Raw genomic sequence first — 21,360 nt, 5'->3', positions numbered from 1 at the left:
AATAGCGTCTAGATCCAGGGAAGTTATGCTCCCCCTCTATTCTGCCTTGGTCAGACCACACCTGGAATACTGTGTCCAATTTTGGGCACCACAGTTGAAGGGAGATGTTGACAAGCTGGAAAGCGTCCAGAGGAGGGCGACTAAAATGATTAAGGGTCTGGAGAACAAGCCCTATGAGGAGCGGCTTAAAGAGCTGGGCATGTTTAGCCTGCAGAAGAGAAGGCTGAGAGGAGACATGATAGCTATGTACAAATACGTGAAGGGAAGTCATAGGGAGGAGGGAGCAAGCTTGTCTTCTGCTGCCCTGGAGACTAGGACACGGAACAATGGCTTCAAACTACAGGAAAGGAGATTCCACCTGAACATCAGGAAGAACTTCCTCACTGTGAGGGCTGTTCGACAGTGGAACTCTCTGCCCCGGGCTGTGGTGGAGGCTCCTTCCTTGGAGGCTTTTAAGCAGAGGCTGGATGGCCATCTGTCGGGGGTGCTTTGAATGCGATTTCCTGCTTCTTGGCAGGGGGTTGGACTGGATGGCCCATGAGGTCTCTTCCAACTCTACTATTCTATGATTCTAAAATTAGATAATCTGTATTTTATAGGCAGTGTGGAAGAGGCCTAAGTGAGGCCTAACTCTGCTTTGGCTCTCAGAAAATGTGTCCCAGTGCCCTTCCTCTCCCAGAAGGTGAAGCAGGATGGAAGGGGAATCCCCAGTTCTTACATGGGTTTAAAGGTTAACTGCAGAGTTGCCTCCGGCCAAAACTGGACCAGAGGTCGGGAGATAAAGGGGGTGTTAGTGCTGCTGCAATTGGCAGCACTACGGCAGACCCAGACCCAAAATGGCTTGTCCAAAGCACGGCTGGAGACCTGCCGTAGTTTGGTTGTCCTTTATTTCCTGTTGCCTGGATAGCTATGGGAATACTCTGGGATAGTGGGAACATTTCCTCCAGTCATGGAATCACAGTTGGAAGAGACAGCATGAGCCACTAGTCCCATCCCTTTCTGCCATGCAGGAAAAGCACAATCAAAGCACCCCCGACAGATGGCCATCCAACCTCTGTTTAAAAGCCTCCACTACATTCCAAGGCAGAGAGTTCCACTGCTGAACCATTCTTCTTGCAGTCAGGAAGTTCTTCTTAAAGCTCAGGTGGGTGTCCTTTCCTGGAAGTTGAACCCATTGCTCCATTGAGTCCCAAGTTTCCAGGACAATCAGCTCTCTAATCTCAAACTTTTAAAGCAGAGGGCCGGTCCACAATCCTTCAGACTGTTGAGAGGCCGAATTATCATTTGAAAAAAAAAATGAACAAATTCCTATGCACACTGCACATATCTTATTTGTAGTCCAAAACAACAACAATAACAATGAAAGACCAATAAAATATTTAAAAATGAAAATAATTTTAACCAACATAAACCTATCAGGATTTCAATAGGAAGTGTGGGCCTCCTTCTGGCCATTGAGATAGTCAAGTTAATTGGGATTGTTGTTGTTGTGTGTCTTCAAGTCAATTCAGACTTTGGGCGAGCCTAAGTCCAAAATTATTTATTTATTCATTTACTACATTTATATCCCACCCTTCTCACCCCAAAGAGAACTCAGAGCAGCTGTATGTGCATACAATATATTATATTATTAGCATAGCACAATATTAGCATTATATATTACTATATTGAACTATACCACTATACTGTAATATTATATGTAATATATAACATATAATTAATATTATTATATGGTATTATTATTAGTATTATACTGTATAAAATGATAATATTATCAATATCATATGTATATACAATACATTATATTATTAAAACTGATATAAAATATTATATTATAAATGAGGGCAGGGGCCAGGTAAATGACCTTGGAGGGCCGCATCCGGCCCCCGAGCCTTAGTTTGGGGACCCCTGCTCTAATCTGTCAGGACTCAGATTTGCAATTTTGTTCCACTCTGCCTTCCGGGTGAAGTTTGATGCTCCTCTATGTGCCTTTGGCTCCCCCTGGGCCCTGTCCTGTTTGTTGCAGCCTGGACCTCACCTGGCGCATGGACGGACAACCATCGCGGAACCTCCTGCTTTGAGTCTGGGTCCACCTTGGTGCAGTGCTCTTTCTTTATTCATTGGATTGGTCCACTGGTCTTAGTCCAGACTTTGAGAGAGGAGAGACGCGTTCGAAATGTTCTCCCCAAACAATGGCATGGTTCTCTGCAACGTCATGGAGCTAGTCATTCTTTTGCAGCCCACTTGGGTCCAGGTCCCACTGCGAAAAAGCAAGGAAATTGACAACTGTTATTGTTGTGTTGTTGTGCTCCCTCTTTACAGACTTTCAGTGGAGCTGCCCCCCTCTTCTAGTAAAATGAAAGTCCGTCTGTACTATAAATCCATTTTGGTTTGATACTAGTGGACAAGTTTCTAAGATTTGTAGTTTGGTGGAAGGCCAACTATTATTTAGTTAGTTAGTTATATATTTATTGCACTTAAGGGTAAAGGTTTTCCCCCTTGTCCGACTCTGAGGGTTGGTACTCATATCCATTTCTAAGCCGAAGAGTCAGCATTGTCCGTAGACACCTCCAAGGTCACGTGACTGGCATGACTGCATGGAGAGCCGTTACCTTCCCGTCGGAGCAGTACCTATTGATCCACTCACATTTGCATGTTTTCGAACTGCTAGGTTGGCAGAAACTGGGGCTAAAAGCGGGCGCTCACTCCGCTCCCTGGATTCGAACCTGCGACCTTTCGGTCCGTAAGTTTGCTAGCTCAGCGCTTTAACACACAGCGCCACCGGGGCTTATTGCACTTATATTCCACTTTTCTCACCCCTAAGGGGACTCAAAGCGGTTCTCAGCATAATCCGTGGCAAAATTTACATGTATAAAACATCACATATTTATTTATTTATTTATTTATTTATTTAATACATTTATATCCTGCCCTTCTCACCCCTAAGGGGATTCAGAGTGGCTTACAAATTAAATTTACATACAATATTATATTATTAGCATAGCACAATACTGGCAATAAATTACCATATTCTACTATATCTATATATTGTAATATTATTAATAATAGTACATGTAATATATAATATATAATTAATATTATTATATTGTATTAGTATTATACTGTATTATAAAATAATATTATTAATATTATATGCATATACAATACAATATATTATAATATATATATACATATATACATAGCAATATATATATATAGAGAGAGAGAGAGAGAGAGAGAGAGCAAAACAACAACAATGACAATATATTAAAACCATTAAAATTATAAAACTATGAAACAACAATCAGACACAATACGTAAACGTTTAAGCCTTGCAGCAATCCCGAGGTTATATTTAACCACTTCCATATTTCCATGTTTCTGTCATTAAAATGGTAGTAGAAAGGGGTTGGACTAGATGGCCCATGCGGTCTCTTCCAACTATAATTCTGACACTGCTACAAATCCCACGAAGTGGAGCCATCGCTCTGTAACTGTGCAGAGTAGAAAGCCATTGTAGGGACTTTGCTGCCTCGGGGGATAAATGTCCTTGCAACCGGTGGGCCAGGGGCCAGGGCCAACATGTTGAAGATCCCTGCCCCTGACTCACCAGTGGGGTGGCTTGGTTCCTGTTCCTCCTCCTCCTCCTCTTCATGGGGGTCCCAACTCTGGCGCAGCATCTCCTGGGGGGCTTCACTCAATCCTTCCAAGTTTGACGACCACAGCCTTTGCTCCTGTCTTTGCAACTGGAAGCCAAGAGGGAGGGTGCAAGGAAATCTCAGGCCCCTTCCTCAGGAAAGAGCCTGAGACTGTTAGGAATGGTGGGAGTTGAAGTCCAAAACACCTGGAGGGCCAAAGTTTTTCCATGCCTGATCTAAATGCTGCAATAGTCTGAAATGTTGTGCATATACAAGGGAAAGTAGCTTTGAAGCAGCGCTTTCTGATCCAAGGTAAATTAGAATCTTTCTAATTCTAACTTTGAACTTAATTGTAAAATTAATATTATATTTTCCCAACTGCCCTCACATTCCCCTCTTTTGTGAGCAGATGTTTTACAGAAGCAAACTTAATAATATAGTAACATTTTTATATTATCTTATGTTCTTTTTAAAAAATCAATGGTGTAGAAGGTGGCATAATTTTTGCCAAGCAAACTGCTTATGCCATGCAGAATATTTTGCACCTTGGCCCAGATCCTTGGGATTTTAAGATTTTATTTTTGTATGTGACTTTTTATGACTGTTTTTATCGTTGTTGATGTTTTATTGCTGATTGATCTGTTTTATTGTTTTGCTTTTGCTTTTATATTGTTGTGTTCGGGCTTGGCCCCATGTAAGCCGCCCCGAGTCCCTTCGGGGAGATGGGGTGGGGTATAAGAATAAAGTTGTTGTTGTTATTATTAATTATTATTATTATTATTATTATTATTATTAAGTTGGTTGTTTCGGATCATAGAAAGAGATACCTGCTGTCATAAGAGTCCCAATGGTGCAGGTTCCCTTCCAGACAGCAAGTAAAACCTTCCTTGCCCACCTCCCACACATCCAATATAAACCATCTGGGAGTCCATACAACTGTTCTTCATTTGGGCTGATGGCTTGTCTCTGTAAAGACCATAACACATGTAATGACTTAGTCATATTATTATATGGATCAAATGAGTTACATTCTAATTCATCTAAAGTGGCATGATGAGGATTAAGTTTTGAACAAGTCTCATTTGTATTTTCTAATATATTTATAATCTGAGCACAATTTGGGTATGCTCCTAAAAGTACTCGGGGCATTACATGTCACACCCTATCACATACATTTGATCATAATATTACCCAAATTCTTGTGAACAGAAGGAGGGTCTCTGGTTATGGCATGATAAGGGTCCCACCTGCACAGCCAGGCCTTGCTGCTCTCGCAGGAGCTCCAGGTAGCGGCTGCTCCACAAGAGCCTCTCAGCCCGCAGCTCCTGGCTCAGGTACCGGACTCCTGACTCCAGGGCAGAGAGGCGGCCCAAAGCCACGTTGCTGGACGCCTGCAGCCGCATCACCTGCGCCTCCAGATGCCGCTCAGCTCCTGCGGGCAGACACAGCGATGGATTGCAAGGCGATGCCCATACTGCCCTTTCTTCCCTGTCTCCCATTGCACAAACAGCCCCTTGCCAAGGGAGGAACTAGAGGAGCTGGGGTCATTCAGCAACCATGCAGATGACCCAACAAGGCCTTGTACCTTTGTACCAACCTGTCTCCCAGGGCCGGGGACTCTCTGGCGGTGAGGAGAGGGTCTTGTCCCCCTGGGTGACCTCTCCGGCCTCCTCCAGCCACGAAGACACCGAGGAGCAGCCCTGCAGCAGGAAGGACACAGAAGGGAAGCCATGGCTGGGCAGGGGACCCAGGAAGAGCCGGATGGGCAGAGGAATGGGCCACCTGCACATGATCCAGGGCACTTGCTGGAGTGACACTTCCGAAACGTCCCTATTCCAACTCCAAATTCAACTTGAGAACAAACCTACAGAACCACCTTGTTTGTAACTGAGGGACTGCCTTATATACCTACTAACATAAAATGAAATTAATTATACTATTGAAACACCAATTAAAACCAACCACTAACAACAATCCAAGTAAGCAATACAGATCTAGAGCATTTTCTTTAAAGCCTCTGACTGTAACAGACGGTCAGTTGTTGGAGACCCATCACTTGGTGAAGAAAGTCCTTGTCTTCCCATATAACAAAGACATGGAGAGGCTAGCTTAGGTTTTCAAGAGGTCTCCCCCTTTTTTTGTATTTGCAAAGGAAAGGGGTTTCTTTGTCCACTGAGTGATTTGGGGCCCTTACCTCCTGCACCAACTGGAAGATGACTTCCCAGAAAAGCTTGTAAAAGAGCAGAGCAGCCTGGAAGGGTTTGGAGAAACCAGAGTTAGCAGAGAGAAAACCCAGGAGGGCGATGAAGATGTGTGCATTTATACAATGCAAGACGTGTGTGTCCATGGCACAATACTGTAAACTTTTCAAGGTTTTCTTATATTCTATTATATCTTGGGAATCGCCCCTGAGGGAGACAGAAGAGGCTGCTTCCATGGTGCTTAATTTGTAAAATTATAACCTAATTTGATATTCAATAGGCTTTTCCTTAATCTCTCCTTATTATCCAAGATATTCGCTTATCCAAGGTTCTGCCGGCCCATTTAGCTTGGATAAGTGAGACTCTACTGTACCAGGAGCTCCTATTTGAGGGATGCCATCTCTCCTTGAATTGCCATGGCTCAATGCTATGCAATGGTGGTATTTGTACTTTGGTGAGGCATCAGCCTTCTTTGGCAGAAGAGGCTCAAGACCTTGTCAAACTACATGCCCCATGATTCCATAGCATTGAACCAAGACAATTAAAATGGATTCATTCTATGCATCTTGTGGTTTTCCTTTCCATTGCTGAAAATGGGGTTTTATTTTTTATTTTTTAAAGCAGGCAGGCACTTTAATGCACACTTTTTCTAGCCAAATTACAAGGAGCGCACTTTTTGCTGCTGCACATTACATTCGCCAGCAAATAGGGGTTTTTTTTGTTTCAGTGTTTTGAACATGGAGGTGCGCATTAGATTTGATAGCGTAAATATTATACTTTTTCCCACTCTCATTGGCCTCCATGGGGTGTTATTTTTCCATTTGTGTTTGTGGCAGTGGGGAAGTTAAGAAACTGGCCAGCTTTTCATTGACTTGTTTCAACCCATTTTCTCTCCGATCAGCTGAGCCGCTTTGGCGTGCTATGCTCAGAACTGGCCCGAAGTAATTTTAAATAGTAGGCAAACCTAATTCTGGAAACCCACGAATTTTGGAGCCCACCCCCCACAAACCAGAGGCTGCGGCGGCTATGGCGGTTGGGGCGGCTGCGGCAGTGGAAATGCTGTTACGGCGGCTGCAGAGGTGGAGGGCTTCCCCACTCGCCCTCGCGGATACGGAAGGCAATCCAGCCACCCGTCCGCGCAGGCCATTTTGGCCGATAGTCCTGTGTGCATGCGCAGGGCTTCCCCACTCGCCTGCGCGGACACGGAGAAGGCACTCCAGCACAGGACCATCAGCCGAAAAAAAGCATGTGCGATAATTGGCGATGGACCTGGCGGCCTTCCTTCGGCCTGACGACATGGCGGCACCGTGGGAACGCAGGGGCGCCTCGACTGCGCCCCCCATTGCGTTGCGCCACAGGCGACTGCCTAATTTGCCTTGCGGATGGGCCGTCACTGCTTTGAATGCAGTGCTCCTTTCCAGTTGAGAAACCATCCAGCCTGGTGGGATTCAGTGAGGTGCTTTGGGGGAGCCATACTGACCCAGACAGTCCGCCAGAAGACGAGGGCGCTGTCCACCGCTGTGGAAACCAGGCTCCAGAGCACCGCCAAGCCTTTCCAGGGGCTCAGTAGCCACAGGAGTGAGTGCTCTGGCTGCTTTTGCATGGCACCACTAGAACAGGAGGGGCACAAGGAAGGGTTAGAGCTCAAAGTTTGGGAGAGGACGGACATTCTGCCGATTCCAAACCCACCCACCCCCTTCTCCACCCTCCACAAGCTCTCTCACACATTGCCTACCTGGCAGAGTTGCTGTGAAGATAAACTGTAGGAGAGCCATAGACACCACAGAACTTGAGCTCCTCGGAGAAAGGCAGGAAGAAGTGACTCAGTGGGTCATTCTCAGCATCGGACTATTATCATCTCTCAAGGTCTGATCTTATCACCATCTCCTTCTTCTTCCTCGCCCTTCTTCTCCTCCATGGACTCCACCACCTTCAGTTTCTACCTTTCCAAAAGAGACCCTCCCCCCTTCCTTCACAGGATCTGCCCTTTCTTGCAAAGCAGCCCACTGTGCCTCCTTGGCCTTCTCAGGGCAGGAGAGAGAAAGAGATTAGATCTTGCAGGCCTTAATCCCATTGGAGGAAAGCAGCGCAGGGGCGGGGGGGGGGGGGGGTGGCTTTTGGGTGCTCTCAGGATTAGCAGTGAATACTACTAAAAAAAGAATACTACATCAGCAGCCCCTAGCTTGTCTGTTCTTATTAGTAACATCACCATGTTGACCTCATTCTGATGTTGATTAGCCCTAAACTGTGTTCAGTTTTCACCTGTGAAATGTTGGGACTTGTGAGATCCCATTGCAAGAAATTTGTATTCTAGCGATGGCTGGTGGATCTGCCATTGTGGGCGCCAGTGCCACCCCTGCTCTCAAGTGGAGGCAGAACCCATGGGATTTGCTTGGACGCAGTATTCCAGGTAAAGAGGCCAGACCAAAGCAGAATAGAGAGGCACCATGACCTCCCTCGATCTAGACACTACACTCCTTTTGATGCAGCCCAGAATCCCATTGGCTTTTTCAGCTGCTGCATCACACTATTGGCTCATGTTCAACTTGTTGTCCACAAAGACTCCAAGATCTTTTTCACATGGATTGTTGTCAAGCCAAGCGTCACCCATTCTATATCTTTGCATTACATTTTTTTCTGCCTAAGTGTAATATCTTACATTTGTCCTTGTTGACATTCCTTTTATTTTTGTCCCAGCTCTCTAATCTGTTGAGGTCATTTTGAATTCTGATCCTGTCCTCTGGAGTTATTAGCTATCTCTCCTAAGTTGGTGTCATCTGAAAACTTGATAAGCACACCCTCTAAACCAGGGGTCCCCAAACTAAGGCCCGGGGGCCGGATGCGGCCCATCGAAGCTATTTATCCGGCCCCCACGGCACAAGGGCAGAAGCGGGTTGGGCTAAATGACCCAAGGGGTCTCTTCTTCTCTTCCAACCCTTATTATTATTATTATTATTATTATTATTATTATTATTATTATTATTATTATTATTATTATGATTATGATTATTATTATTATTAACATTTAGGCTGGGTGGCCATCTGTCAGGGATGCTTTGCTTGTGCTTTTGGTGCCCAGAGGAAGAAGGGGGTTGGACTAAATGGCCCAAGGGGTCTCTTCCAACCCTTTATTATTATTATTATTATTATTATTATTATTATTATTATTATTATTATTATTATTATTAAGATTGAGGCTGAGTGGCCATCTGTCAGGGATGCTTTGCTAGTGCTTTTGGTGCACAGAGGCAGAAGGGGGTTGGACTCAATGGCCCAAAGGGTCTCTTCCAACCCTCTTTGATATTATTATTGTTGTTATTATTATTATTATTATTATTATTAATTATTATTATTATTAATTATTATTATTATTAATTATTATTCCTTGGTGGCCAACTATAGTCCGGCCCTCCAACGGTTTGAAGGATCGTGAACTGGCCCCCTGTTTTAAAAGTTTGGGGACCCCTGCTCTAAACTTTCATCACAGTTACAACTGGTGGGGACGAGAGAGACAGAGAGAGCCTTCTCGGCCGTAGCCCCCAACTCTGGAACACCCTCCCCAGGGATATTAGGTTGGCTCCCTCTCTATCCTCCTTCAAGAAACAACTGAAGACTTGGATGTTTAGGTTGGCCTTTGGTGAGACAGTCACTGGATGACCAGCCTCAGTCGGTATTATAATTCTATCCTGAATTTTATTAGGTCCCTTTTATTTGGGTATTTTAATCTGATGGTGCTATTTTTATATTGCTGCAGTCCCCCCATCTATGAAGTTGACTGAACTGTACTTGGTGGTTGATTGATATTACAGTAGAATCTCACTTATCCTAGCTAAATGGGCTGGCAGAAGCTTGGATAAGCGAGTATCGTGGATAATAAGGAGTTCAATACGCAGTAATGTTATGTTGTAATTACTGTACTGTATTTACAAATTTAGCACCAAAATATCACGATATATTGAAAACATTGATTACAAAAATGGCTTGGATAATCCAGAGGCTTGGATAAGTGAGACTCTACTGTATTACTGTTGTATTAACTCTTGTTTTATTGCCTTATTGTGTTTTATCTTTTGTATACTGTGCAATGTATTTACTCTGTTGTTTTTGTAAATTATACTGATCGGGCTTTGCCCCATGTGTAGCTGCCCCGAGTCCCTGTGGGGAGATGATGGCGGGGTATAAATAAAGATTTTTATTTTTATTATTATCTAGTCATTAATAAAGATGTTGAACAGAACTGGGCCCAGGACCGAACCCTGTGCCACTCCACTAGTCACTTATTTCCAGGATGAAGAGGAACCATTGGTGAGCACTCTTTGGGTTCGGTCACTTAGCCAATTAAAGATCCACCTAACAGTAACTTTGTCTAGTCCACATTTGACTAGTTTATTTGCAAGGTCATGGGAGACAACCCCCCCCCCCAAAAAAAACACACACAAGATCTCAAAATGGAAGCACCCTGAGCTCCCTGTTCCTCATATGCCAACCAAAGATGCTCTCCTTGGCCTCCGCTCCACCAAGCATTGACCCAAGCCAATATGGACCATCAATACACTTTGTCTTCCATGCCCTCAAGAGGAAATTCAGATGATCCTATGCTATCCCTCCTTCCTGTCTCTATTCACTTGAACACATGGGTTTTAGTCACCCACATGACTGTCTGCCCCCCATCCATTTCCCACCCAAAGACCTTCACCCAAAAGGGAATGAGGCCCATGTTGCTGAGAAGTTGCTGGGCTTCTTCAGAGGCAGCTTCTACTATGCAAAGTGTGGGCTCAGAAAGAAGCCCTGGAATATGTAGGATTGTATATTGCATTTATTTATAGACGCAGGCATGGAAATGAAGATGGGGCCTCTGCTCCCCCATTTTCCTCCAAAGAAATGGCTTGACACCTTCCTCCCTCCCTTTTGCTTTGAAAGGACTCAGCAGCCTCCAAACAGGCTGCAGCACACATCAACTTACTTTTTTTTAAAAAAACTAGAAGTTTAAATATCAAGGTTTATTTAAAAAAGGAAAAAAAACAACATACAAGAAAATAGCAAGAGAAAAGAGGCTGGAACCCAAAGCAGGAGAGAAGCAGAAGGGAACATCAAGAGGAGCGTCTCACAATGGATGGCTATGTTCTGAAATGGTTAGGGCTCAGGCCAGTCGGTCCGTGGGAGGGAGGCCTGCCTTTCCCAAAGGAAAGGTGCCACCTCCAGCAACTGTTGCCCTTGGATCTGGGCCACAAACGGCAGAGAAGGCGTACGGTCTGGGAAGGAGCGTTGTGCTTATTCAGTCTCTCGATGCGACCAGAGAAGGCGGGAGGGGAAGGTCAGGAGGGGAGGAGTTCTTGGATGAAGTGGCACAGAGAAGCCTAGTAGTCCTGCAGGAAAGAGAGGAGGAAAATGGGCATCAATGTGGGGCCTTCACACAGCAGGTTCACCCCCCCCCCACACACACACACACACATACCCGATTCAAGAATGTTTATCTTGGAGAAGAGAAGGGAACATGAGAGCCATGTTTCCATATCTGAAAGGATGTCCTATTATTATTTATTAGTGACATTTATATCCCGCCCTCCTCACCCCGAAGAGGACTCAGGGCAGCTTACAAGTTATATATACATACAATATATTATATTATTAGTATAGTACAATATAAGCACTATATAAGCATTTTATATTATTATATTGTACTATATGACTATATTGCAATATTATTAGTAATATTGCATGTAATATAAATATACAATTATAATAGTGTATTATTATTCTCATTCTTATTCTTCTTATTCTTATTATTAAAAAGATAAAGGTTTCCCCTGACGTTAAGTCCAGTCGTGACCGACTCTGGGGCTTGGTGCTCATCTCCATTTCTAAGCCGAAGAGCCGGCGTTGTCCATAGACACCTCCAAGGTCATGTGGCCGGCATGACTGCATGGAGCGCCCTTACCTTCCCGTCGGAGCGGTACCTATTGATCTACTTACATTTGCATGTTTTCGAACTGCTAGGTTGGCAGGAGCTGGGGCTAACAGCGGATGCTCATTCCGCTCCCAGGATTTGAACCTGGGACCTTTTGGTCCGCAAGTTCAGCAGCTCAGCGCTTTAACACACTGTGCGTTATAAGGGACCCCTTATATTATTAGTATAGCACAATATAAGCACTATATAAGCATTATATATTATTATATTGTACTATACAACTATATTGCAAAATTATTAGTAATATTGCATGTAATATAAATATACAATTATAATAGTGTATTATTATCATTATTATTATTATCATTATTATTATTTTATTTTCTGCTGCTCCAGAGACTGGGACCCTATGGAGCAATGAATTCAAATGGCAGGAAAAGAGATCCCACCTATTTTTTTCGTGTCAGGAGCGATTTGAGAAACTGCAAGGCACTTCTTGTGTGACCGTCTGCAAGGACATTGCCCAGGGGACGCCCAGATGTGTTACCATCCTGTGGGATGCTTTTCTCATATTGTCACATGGGAAGCTGGAGCTGACAGAAAAGAGCTCACCCCACTCCCTGGATTTGAATCGCCAACCTTTCGGTCAGCAGTCCTGCCGGCACAAGGGTTTAACCCATTATGCCACTAAGGGTTCCCTACTAAACATTAGGAAGAACTTCCTGGTGGTAAGATCCACTCAACCGTGGAATGTGCTAATGATGTCTCCTTGCCTGGAGGTTTTTAAGCAGAGGCTGGATGGCCACCTGTCAGGAGGGCTTGGATTATGTATTTGTATGTGATAGAATGGGGTTGGACTGGGTGGCCCTTGGGCTCTCTTCCGACTCTAGGATTCTATTAATCTGTACCTTCCATATCCCACTGGACTCCTGCCCACAACAGGCCTGGACCCAGACACAACAGGGTAGGGAAGCACAGCATAAGATGGTGGTGTGCGTGTGGTGACGTACTGTATATACTCGAGTATAAGCCTAGTTTTTCAGCCCTTTTTTAGGACTGAAAAAAAAAAACTTCCTTGGCTTATACTCAGGTGAGGGTCCTGGTGGGCTTATATTCAATTTGGCTTATACTCAAGCATATATAGTATATTTATTATTTTTCTCTATTAATTATCATTATTATATTTATTATTTTACTCTATTATTGTTGTTACTTCTACATTTATTTTACTCTATTATTATTATTAATAATAATAATAATAATATATTTATTATTTTACTGCATTTATTATTATTACATTTATTATCTCACTCTATTATTATTAAAAGGATACATAAGAACATTTACATTGAAAAAGATGAAAATAATGATTTATTTTTATGTTTTAATACCTTAATTTTAATGGGTTTTTTTACATATATTGATTGTTTCTATTGATTTTTTTTATGTTTTATTTGCTTTGTATAATGTGGCACTGAATTTTTGCCTAAATGTATGTTGTATGCCGCTCTGAATCCCCTGCAGGATGAGAAGAGCGGGATAGAAATGAAGTAAATAATAATAATAATAGGGTTGTTGTATGTCTTTCAGGTTGTGTGGCCATGTTCCAGGAGTATTATCTCCTGACACAGCCTGAAAGACATACAACAACCCTGTGATCCCGGCCATGAAAGCCTTCGACAACACAATAATAATAATAATAATAATTTAATCAGAGTTGAACAGTCATATCATAAATTACAGTTTGATGTAAAGATTCAAAAACATTTAAACTACTGATGCCTCAATTAATGTAATTTTATTGGTACAGTAGAGTCTCACTTATCCAAGCCTCGCTTACCCAAGCCTCTGGATAATCCAAGCCATTTTTGTAGTCAATGTTTTCAATATATCGTGATATTTTGGTGCTAAAGTCATAAATACAGTAATTACAACATAACATTACTGCGTATCGAACTACTTTTTCTGTCAAATTTGTTGTATAACATGATGTTTTGGTGCTTAATTTGTAAAATCATAACCCAATTTGATGTTTAATAGGCTTTTCCTTAATCCCTCCTTATTATCCAAGATATTCGCTTATCCAAGCTTCTGCTGGCCCGTTTAGCTTGGATAAGTGAGACTCTACTGTATCTCGGCTTATACTGGAGCCAATGTTTTCTCAGGTTTTTGTGGTAAAATTAGGTGTCTCAGCTTATATTCGGGTCGGCTTATACTCGAGTATATACGGTAATACTTACAGCTCGGGGCTTTTTGTTCAGCTTGAGATCGATCCTGCAAAGTAGAAAGGGGAACGGAGTGAAAAGTGGGGTCCATTGGCAACTGCCATCCCCGTCACCCATGACAGGAACAATACCACCGCAGGCAGAGCTTGGCAACCCACCACCATCACCACCCACCTCCCAGTTCAACCAGTAGCCTTCAGCCCAGACCCCGTTTTGGCTCTAAAGGGCAAGTTGCACCATTCAATCAGCAAAAGGGGACAAAATTAGAGGGTTGGGCAGCACTAAAGCCCACATAAATGGCATGCACGAGATTGGCCTGCTTCAAGGATTGGCCTAGAGGTGGGAGGAAATTGCCAAATCCAAATGGGCCAGTAGCCTTAGAAAGCAAAGCAAAAGTCCAAAATAAAAAAGGCTCTCAATAGAAGCTGATTGGGAGGGAAGGAAGGGATTTGCCAAGGCGGTTAAACGGAACGTTACCTCCGACGCGCTTTTGTCTGTATTTTAAAAACCTTGCCCGCCTAACAACCTAATACACATACCTACAATTAAACAGATACATAAACTATGGGTTAGAATGGCTGGGGAGGGGGTCTGGGAGACAGGAGATGGCAGGGAAGGAGGGGAGGCCTAGGCAGCACAGCAAAGAACCCCAATCAAGGCAAGGCAAACTTACTCAAAGTCATAATCAAACATGCCAGACGGGCTGAGGGCCAGCGTTTGAAAGGAAGGAAGGAAGAAAGGAAGGAAGCAACAGAAATTAATATTCGAGGGAATTAAAAGTGTTAGTTGATTAGAGCCACCCAAGGAAGAGAGCATTTCAGAATGACATTAATTGGGAAAAGAGGAGCCGCGGAGCCACCGCCCATTGCAGGAAGGGAACGGTAAATCTAAGGGCCTCTTCACCAGACATGGGCCAACTTAGGCCCTCCATCCAGGTGTTTTGGACTTCAACTCCCACCATTCCTCACAGCCTCAGGACCTTTTCTTTACCCCTCAGCCGCTGAATTCAGGGCTGTAAATCAGAAGCAGGTTCAGTCAGCTTTTGTTGGCAACAAACTGACTCTAATACCTAAGCCTTTGCTCCCCTTGTGCCTGCTTTGAGTCTGCATATGGAAACTGCTTCTAAGGATTTATTGCTGTTTCTTTATCTGAAGTAAGCGGATGAGGGGGTAAAGAAAAGGGCCTGAGGCTGTGAGGAATGGTGGGAGTTGAAGTCCAAAACACCTGGACGGAGGGCCCAAGTTGGCCCATGCCTTCTCTAAAGGCACCAGGAAACCTGGGGTAGAGTGGCCCTAATAACCAGGGTTTGGGGCAGAAGGCTCTGGACCCCTCAGGAGACTCCCAGGTGAAAGGCAGGAAGCGGAGTTAGGAGGAGTCCTGGCCCAGGCATCTCTCTCTCACACACAAAAAGACACAAACACAACACAGCCTCACTCACAAGCTGAGAACAGAGCTTCACTGGAAGGGGATAGAAGCCCAGACGAGGCGAAGGAAGCAAGCAAAAAAGCTCTTTCTCCCTATTGCAGTCCCCGACTCCCTGCTCCCACAAATAGGAAAGAACGGGACAGGAGGACGAGAGACACCCAGGGTTTATCTCACAGAATCCGCACCCAGGTCAGAACTGAGCAAAGAAACCTGCCTCTGTCCTCCAGCAGTAAAAGAGAGCCCACGCTCACTCTGGAACTCCCTGCTACTGGAGGAGCTGGAAGAGAAGGAGCCCTCTTTCCCAGGCAGAAAGGAGGTGAACTGGACGGCCCCTGGAAGCCCTTCCAACTCTATATTCCATTATTCTATTATTATTAAGCAGAGGCTGGATGGCCATCTGTCGGGGGGGGGGGGGGTGCTTTTAGTGCCATAATGTGAATGTATATTACAGTAGAGTCTCACTTATCCAAGACTCGCTTATTCAAGGTTCTGGATTATCCAAGCCATTTTTGTAGTCAATGTTTTCAATATATTGTGATATATTGGTGCTAAATTTGCAAATACAGTAATTACACATAACATTACTGCGTATTGAACTACTTTTTCTGTCAAATGTGTTATATGACATGATGTTTTGGTGCTTAATTTGTAAAATCATGACCTAATTTGATGTTTAATAGGCTTTTCCTTAATCCCTCCTTATTATCCAAGATATTCACTTATCCAAGGTTCTGCCGGCCCGTTTAGCTTGGATAAGTGAGACTCTACTGTATTTTTGTTTTGAAGTGTTTATTTTATTATGCTTTATACTTATTATTGATGTATTAAGATTGTTGTTTACATGATTTTAATATGCCGTAGGCTGCTTTGTGTCCCGTGAGGGAGAAAAGCAGGATATAAATAAAATTATTATTATTATTATTTGATGGTACTTTTCCTGCCTGATAGAAAGGGGCTAAGCTAGATGGCCCCTGGGATCTCTTTAATTTTATATTCTATAATAATAACAACAACAACAATAAACCAGAGGCTGGATGGCGATCTGTGGGGAGGGTAAAGATTGTGCTTTTTCTACCCAGCAGAAAGAAAAGGGTGGACTAGATGGCCCCTGGAGGTTTCTTCCAACTCTGTTGTTGTTGTTGTTGTTGTTGTTGTTATTATTAAGCAGAAGCCGGATGGCCATCTGTGGGGAGGGTGCTGATTATGCTTTTCCTGCCTGGCAAAAGAGGCTGGACTGGATGGCCCCTTCCAACTCTATGATCCTATGGTTCTCTGCCTCTGTCTGCTGCCCTCTTCTTGCCTCCATTGATGCACTTTCCCTGCTGACAGCAGTCTTGGGATCTAACCATTTGGCCACACTGATGTAGGTGCCTATTCTGCATCAACTCATTCAGCTCCGTCTCCTTTGTTAATATGTCCTTGAGGAGTTTAAACAACCTTTCTCAATGCCTGTCCTACCTCACAGGGTACTGGAAGGCATACAGAGAGAGATGGAGGGAGAACTCAGCATCCCTCAGGAGAAGGTTAAATTGCCTCTGCGTCTGTCTCTGTCTTTGTTCTATGTGTATATGGCATTGAATGTTTGCCTTATATGTATACAATGTGATCCGCCCTGAGTCCCCTTTGGGGTGAGAAGGGCGGAATATAAATACTTCAAATAAATAAATAAATAAATTATTGGGTGACAAAATGGGACTTTCCCTCTGTACTACAACACCCGGTCTTCCAGCACAACACAACAGAGAGACAGAAGCAATGACCGTATTTACTCAAATATAATGCTCACCTTTTTTGGCTAAATGACCTGGCCAAAATTAAGGTGCACATTAGATTTGCAACATACAGTGATCTTGGTGCTAATTAGAAGGACATGGCTCAATACTACGCAATGCTAGGATTTGTAGTTTGGTGAAGAACCAGGCTTCTTTGGCAGAGAATCATAGAGTTGGAAGAGCCCTTGCGGGCCATCTAGTCCAAACACCAGTCAAGAAGCAGGAAAATCGCATTCAAAACACACCCGACAGATAGCCGGAAGGTTCAAAACCTTGTCAAACCAGGATTGTTTGACAAGATTGCATAGCATTGAACCAAGGCAGTTAAAGTGGGTTCATTCAACAGGATAGACACACTCCAAGGTTTTCTTTTCCATCGTTGGAAGCTTTGGTGTTTTAGCACAATTGTTTGTAATGAAGGAATCCTAAGCAGGCAACAACAATAATACACACCATTTTTGCCCAAATTACAAAAAGCGTGCTTTTTGCCGCTGCACATTACATTCGGCAGCATAGACTTTTACTGATTTCAGGGTTTTGCAAATGAAGGTGCGCATTAGACTTGATGGCACATGAGACTCAAATCAGTATGGCATGCTGGGGCCTGGGCTGGGAGGGTCTGAAGGGCTCCCTTGCAAGGGAAGCCCTTCCCAGCCCATCACTGCCTCTCTGCCCACAATGCCCAGTCCCAGCCCCGCTGGCCCACCTGTGTCGGTTTTTGTTCTTGCGCTTCTTGTGGCTGCTGCTACTGTGGTGGCTGGCAGAGGCGGAGGAGGCAGCCTTCTGCGGCTTGACCCCCTGGACGGCGCCGTCCAGCTCCTCGGCCTCCTCCTGGCTGGGCTCGTTCTCCTGGTTGTGGAAGTCCGGGGATGTGTCGCTCTCCGTCCCACTGCCGGGTTCACCTGCAGCAACAATTCGGGAGGGGGGAGCAAAGGAAAGCCTCAGTTGAAGGGTCTTGGGGGCAGAAGGAGGCTGGGAAGGTCGCCGGACTCAGCGCCAGAGGAAATACACCCGATCCAACTTACGTTTCTCAATGAGCTGGTCCTGAACTCCAGCCAATGCGCTGACCGCCTAGAAAACAGAGGAGAGGCCAGGATGAGGAGGGCAGAGAGAAAGAGGGAGTGAGGGAAGTCCAGGGGGTGGAGAAAGGTGGGGTCAAGGCTGGCTGGAGAGGCCAGCAACTGGGTCTTGCACAGGTATGGTGCCCCCCACATCCTGGGAGGAGTGGGAAGAAGGGACTCACGGCAGCAGAGGTCACCGAGGACTTGCTGAAGAGGCGCTCGGCTTCCTTGAACTTGCGGTTCCGCCGGTCGTTCTTGCTGTTGGAGTTCCTGGCAGGGAGAAAGAGGGAGAGGCAGGCACTGGGTCTGGGTCCTCCTGGCTGGGTTTGGGGGCAGGCACTCTGTGCGTGCCCAGGCACCACAGCACACACACACACCCAATGTGCCAGGCCTTCCTTGCTTACTTCTGGTTGGTGAGGTAGCGGTCCCACCCGCGGATGATGTTGCCGTACATCTGGGTGTCCTCCAGGTAGCTGCCCTCGAAGGCGTAGATCTGGCGCTCCAGGTTGGCCAGCGTCTCCTGGGAACAGGAAGAGGGAAGGAAGGAAGGTATGAAGGAAGGAAGGAGGGAAGGAAGGAAGGAAAGCCATCAGCCATTGCATCCACGGGGGAGGAAGAGAGGGAGAAAGAAGGGTGGAAAATAGAAAGGTAGAAAGGAAGGAAGGATGAAATAATGGAAGGAGGGAGGTAGGGAGGAAAGAAATAAAGAGGGGAAGGAGGGAAGGAAGGAAGGGAGAGAGAAAGAGAGGAAGGAGAGAGAAAAGGAAGGAAGGGAGAAAGAAAGAGTGGAAGGAGAGGAAAGGAAGGAAGGAAGGGGAAAGGAAGGAAGAGAAGAAGAAGGAAGGAAAAGAGAAAGAGAGGAAGGTGAGAGGAAAGGAAGGAAGGAAGGAAGGAAAGAAGGAAGGAAGGAAAAGAGAAGGAGGAGAGAGGAAAGGAAGGAAGGAAGGGAGAGAAAGAGTGGAAGGAGGGACGAAATGAAGAAAGGAAAGGGGAAAGGAAAGAAGGTAGGAAGGGAGAGAAAGAGAGGAAGGCGGGAAGAAAGGAAGAAAGGAAGGGGAAAGGAAGAAAGAGAGGAAGGAGAGAGGGAAGGAAGGAAGGAAGGAAGGAAGGAAGGAAGGAAGGAAGGAAGGAAAAGAGAAAGAGAGGAAGGAGAGAAAGAAGGAAGGAAGGAAGGAAGGAAGGAAAAGAGAAAGAGAGGAAGGAGAGAGGGAAGGAAGGAAGGAAGGGAGAGAAAGAGTGGAAGGAGAGGAAAGGAAGAAAGAGAAGAAGGAAGAAAAAGAAAAAGAGGAAGGAGAGAGGAAAGGAAGGAAGGAAAGAAGGAAGGAAAAGAGAAAGAGGAGAGAGGAAAGGAAGGATGGAAGAAGGAAGGAAGGAAGGAAGGGGAAAGAAAGAATGAAAGAAAGAAGGAAAGAAAGAAGAAAGAGAGGAGGGAGGGAGGGGAAAGAAAGGGAAGAAGGAAAGAGGGGGCAAGAGAGTAAGAAGGGAAAGAGATGGCGGGAGGGAGGGAGGGAGCGCGGGAGGGAGGGAAGAACGGCAAGCCACCAGCCATTGCCTCCATGAAGGAGGCCACTTGGGGGGGGGGGGGGGGTCCGGCGCCCCTCCTTCCCTCCCTCCCTGCTCCTCTCCCCTCCCTCCCCATTCTGCTCACCGCCAGCTCCTGCTTGCGCTTGACCAGCTCGGCCAGTTCGCGGCGGGTGTCCGGGATCTGCGGAGGGGCGCCGGCCTTGGCCGCCCCGGAGGAGCCCCCTCCGCCGCCGCCGCCCCCTCCTCCGCCGCCCCCCGCCCCTCCTCCCCCGCCGCCTCCGCCGCCGCCCCCTCCCCCGCCGCCACCCCCGTGCAGAGCCGCCATGGCCGCTCAAAGAGGAGGGAAGAACGGAAGGAAGGCCTCCCGAGGAGCCTGGGCCCAGCAGTGGCAGCAGAGCGGGCAGGAGGCGGGGCCAGGAGGGAGCGAGGCGGCGCTAGGCTCCGCCTCCGGGGGAGGAGCCTGCCCTCCCTGCACGACAGCCCCCTGTTGAGGCTAGATTGACAGGCGTGCGCCAACTTGTGGCTCCAGAGCGCAGTCTGTTCAGCGCCTTCCAAGTCGCCCAGTCTTCTGTGTAGCCTCCCATTCGGTATTAGCCATGGCTTGAGGTTCCAAGTTTTAGCCTGCCACTTTTGGACTCTCGCTTGCTGGGTATCTCTATAGATCTTTGAAAACTATTTCTTGATTTAAGATATTGGCGGGCTGGCTGATATCTGAACAAGGGTTAGGCCAGAGATGTCACTGCCTTGGTCCTTCCATTGTTGGCTGCTACTTCAAGTGGTGCAATTTGGCCTATTAAAACCTACCCTTATATTCTTTCCAAATATTCAAATGCCAAGTCTCAATTTTTTAGCGAATTCCTCATTGTTTCCTCCCTGAATACCATTGTATAATTTGGCCATTTGAATATAGTCTAGTGACTTTTTCCTCCAATCCTTTTTAGATAGTTTTTCCCCCCGCCTCTTCCAAGATTTCACTACTACAGTAAAGTCTCACTTACCCAACATAAACGGGCTGGCAGAACATTGGATAAGAGAATATGTTGGATAATATGGAGAGATTAAGGAGCCTATTAAACATCAAATTAGGTTATGATTTTACAAATTAAGCACCAAAACATCATGTTTTACAACAAATTTGACCAAAAAAAATAGTTCAATAGGCAGTAATGCTACATAGTAATTACTGTATTTACGAATTTAGCACCAAAATATCACGATGTATTGAAAACATTGACTACAAAAATGCGTTGGGATAATCCAGAACGTTGGATAAGCGAATGTTGGATAAATGAGACTCTACTGTATTAATCTAGCTGCAATAAAGCTGTGTTGACAAATTTCTTTATCTCCTTTTCTACTTCCCTCTCTAAATAGCCCTAGAAGCCATATAATTGGCGTTGCCCAGGGAATGCCCAGATGTGTTACTATCCTGCTGGGAGGCTTCTCTCATGTCCCCACAAGCTAGAGCTGACAGACAGGAGCTCACCCCATCTCACCGATTCGAACCGGGCACAAGATGGAATAAGGCCAGCGATTCCCCAATAATGTGTTCCTGAGAACAAGGAAAAACACTTGCAGAGATACCTTGATGCACACCTTTGATATC

General features: G+C 45.3%; 2 protein-coding genes across 5 annotated transcripts; both read right to left on the bottom strand.

Moving 5' to 3' along the window:
* Positions 1-1,036: 1,036 nt before the first annotated feature.
* On the bottom strand, positions 1,037-7,906 carry LOC134293873 (uncharacterized). 3 transcript variants are annotated; one of them, XM_062962905.1, is made up of 7 exons: positions 7,575-7,906; positions 7,320-7,449; positions 5,833-5,889; positions 5,236-5,338; positions 4,886-5,070; positions 3,611-3,746; positions 1,037-2,260 (listed from the first exon to the last, which is right to left on the bottom strand). In XM_062962905.1, the coding sequence occupies exons 2-7, from the start codon at positions 7,440-7,442 to the stop codon at positions 2,226-2,228; spliced, it is 639 nt and encodes a 212-aa protein (XP_062818975.1). In that variant the 5' UTR covers positions 7,443-7,449; positions 7,575-7,906; the 3' UTR covers positions 1,037-2,225. The 3 variants fall into 3 exon arrangements, with proteins under 3 accessions (XP_062818975.1, XP_062818974.1, XP_062818976.1); XM_062962904.1 differs by lacking the exons at positions 7,320-7,449; positions 7,575-7,906 and having other exon boundaries at positions 5,833-6,775; XM_062962906.1 differs by lacking the exons at positions 3,611-3,746; positions 7,320-7,449; positions 7,575-7,906 and having other exon boundaries at positions 5,833-6,775.
* A 2,918-nt stretch (positions 7,907-10,824) lies between these two features.
* On the bottom strand, positions 10,825-20,160 carry meaf6 (MYST/Esa1 associated factor 6). 2 transcript variants are annotated; one of them, XM_062962297.1, is made up of 8 exons: positions 19,879-20,160; positions 18,635-18,750; positions 18,413-18,500; positions 18,195-18,240; positions 17,876-18,071; positions 14,646-14,675; positions 13,988-14,021; positions 10,825-11,205 (listed from the first exon to the last, which is right to left on the bottom strand). In XM_062962297.1, the coding sequence occupies exons 1-8, from the start codon at positions 20,077-20,079 to the stop codon at positions 11,197-11,199; spliced, it is 720 nt and encodes a 239-aa protein (XP_062818367.1). In that variant the 5' UTR covers positions 20,080-20,160; the 3' UTR covers positions 10,825-11,196. The 2 variants fall into 2 exon arrangements, with proteins under 2 accessions (XP_062818367.1, XP_062818368.1); XM_062962298.1 differs by lacking the exon at positions 14,646-14,675 and having other exon boundaries at positions 19,879-20,159.
* Between the last annotated feature and the right edge of the window lie 1,200 nt (positions 20,161-21,360).

The sequence above is a fragment of the Anolis carolinensis genome, unplaced genomic scaffold, assembly GCF_035594765.1.
Source record: "Anolis carolinensis isolate JA03-04 unplaced genomic scaffold, rAnoCar3.1.pri scaffold_10, whole genome shotgun sequence".
Taxonomy (NCBI): Eukaryota; Metazoa; Chordata; class Lepidosauria; order Squamata; family Dactyloidae; genus Anolis; species Anolis carolinensis.
This window is presented reverse-complemented; position numbering and strand designations above follow the sequence as displayed.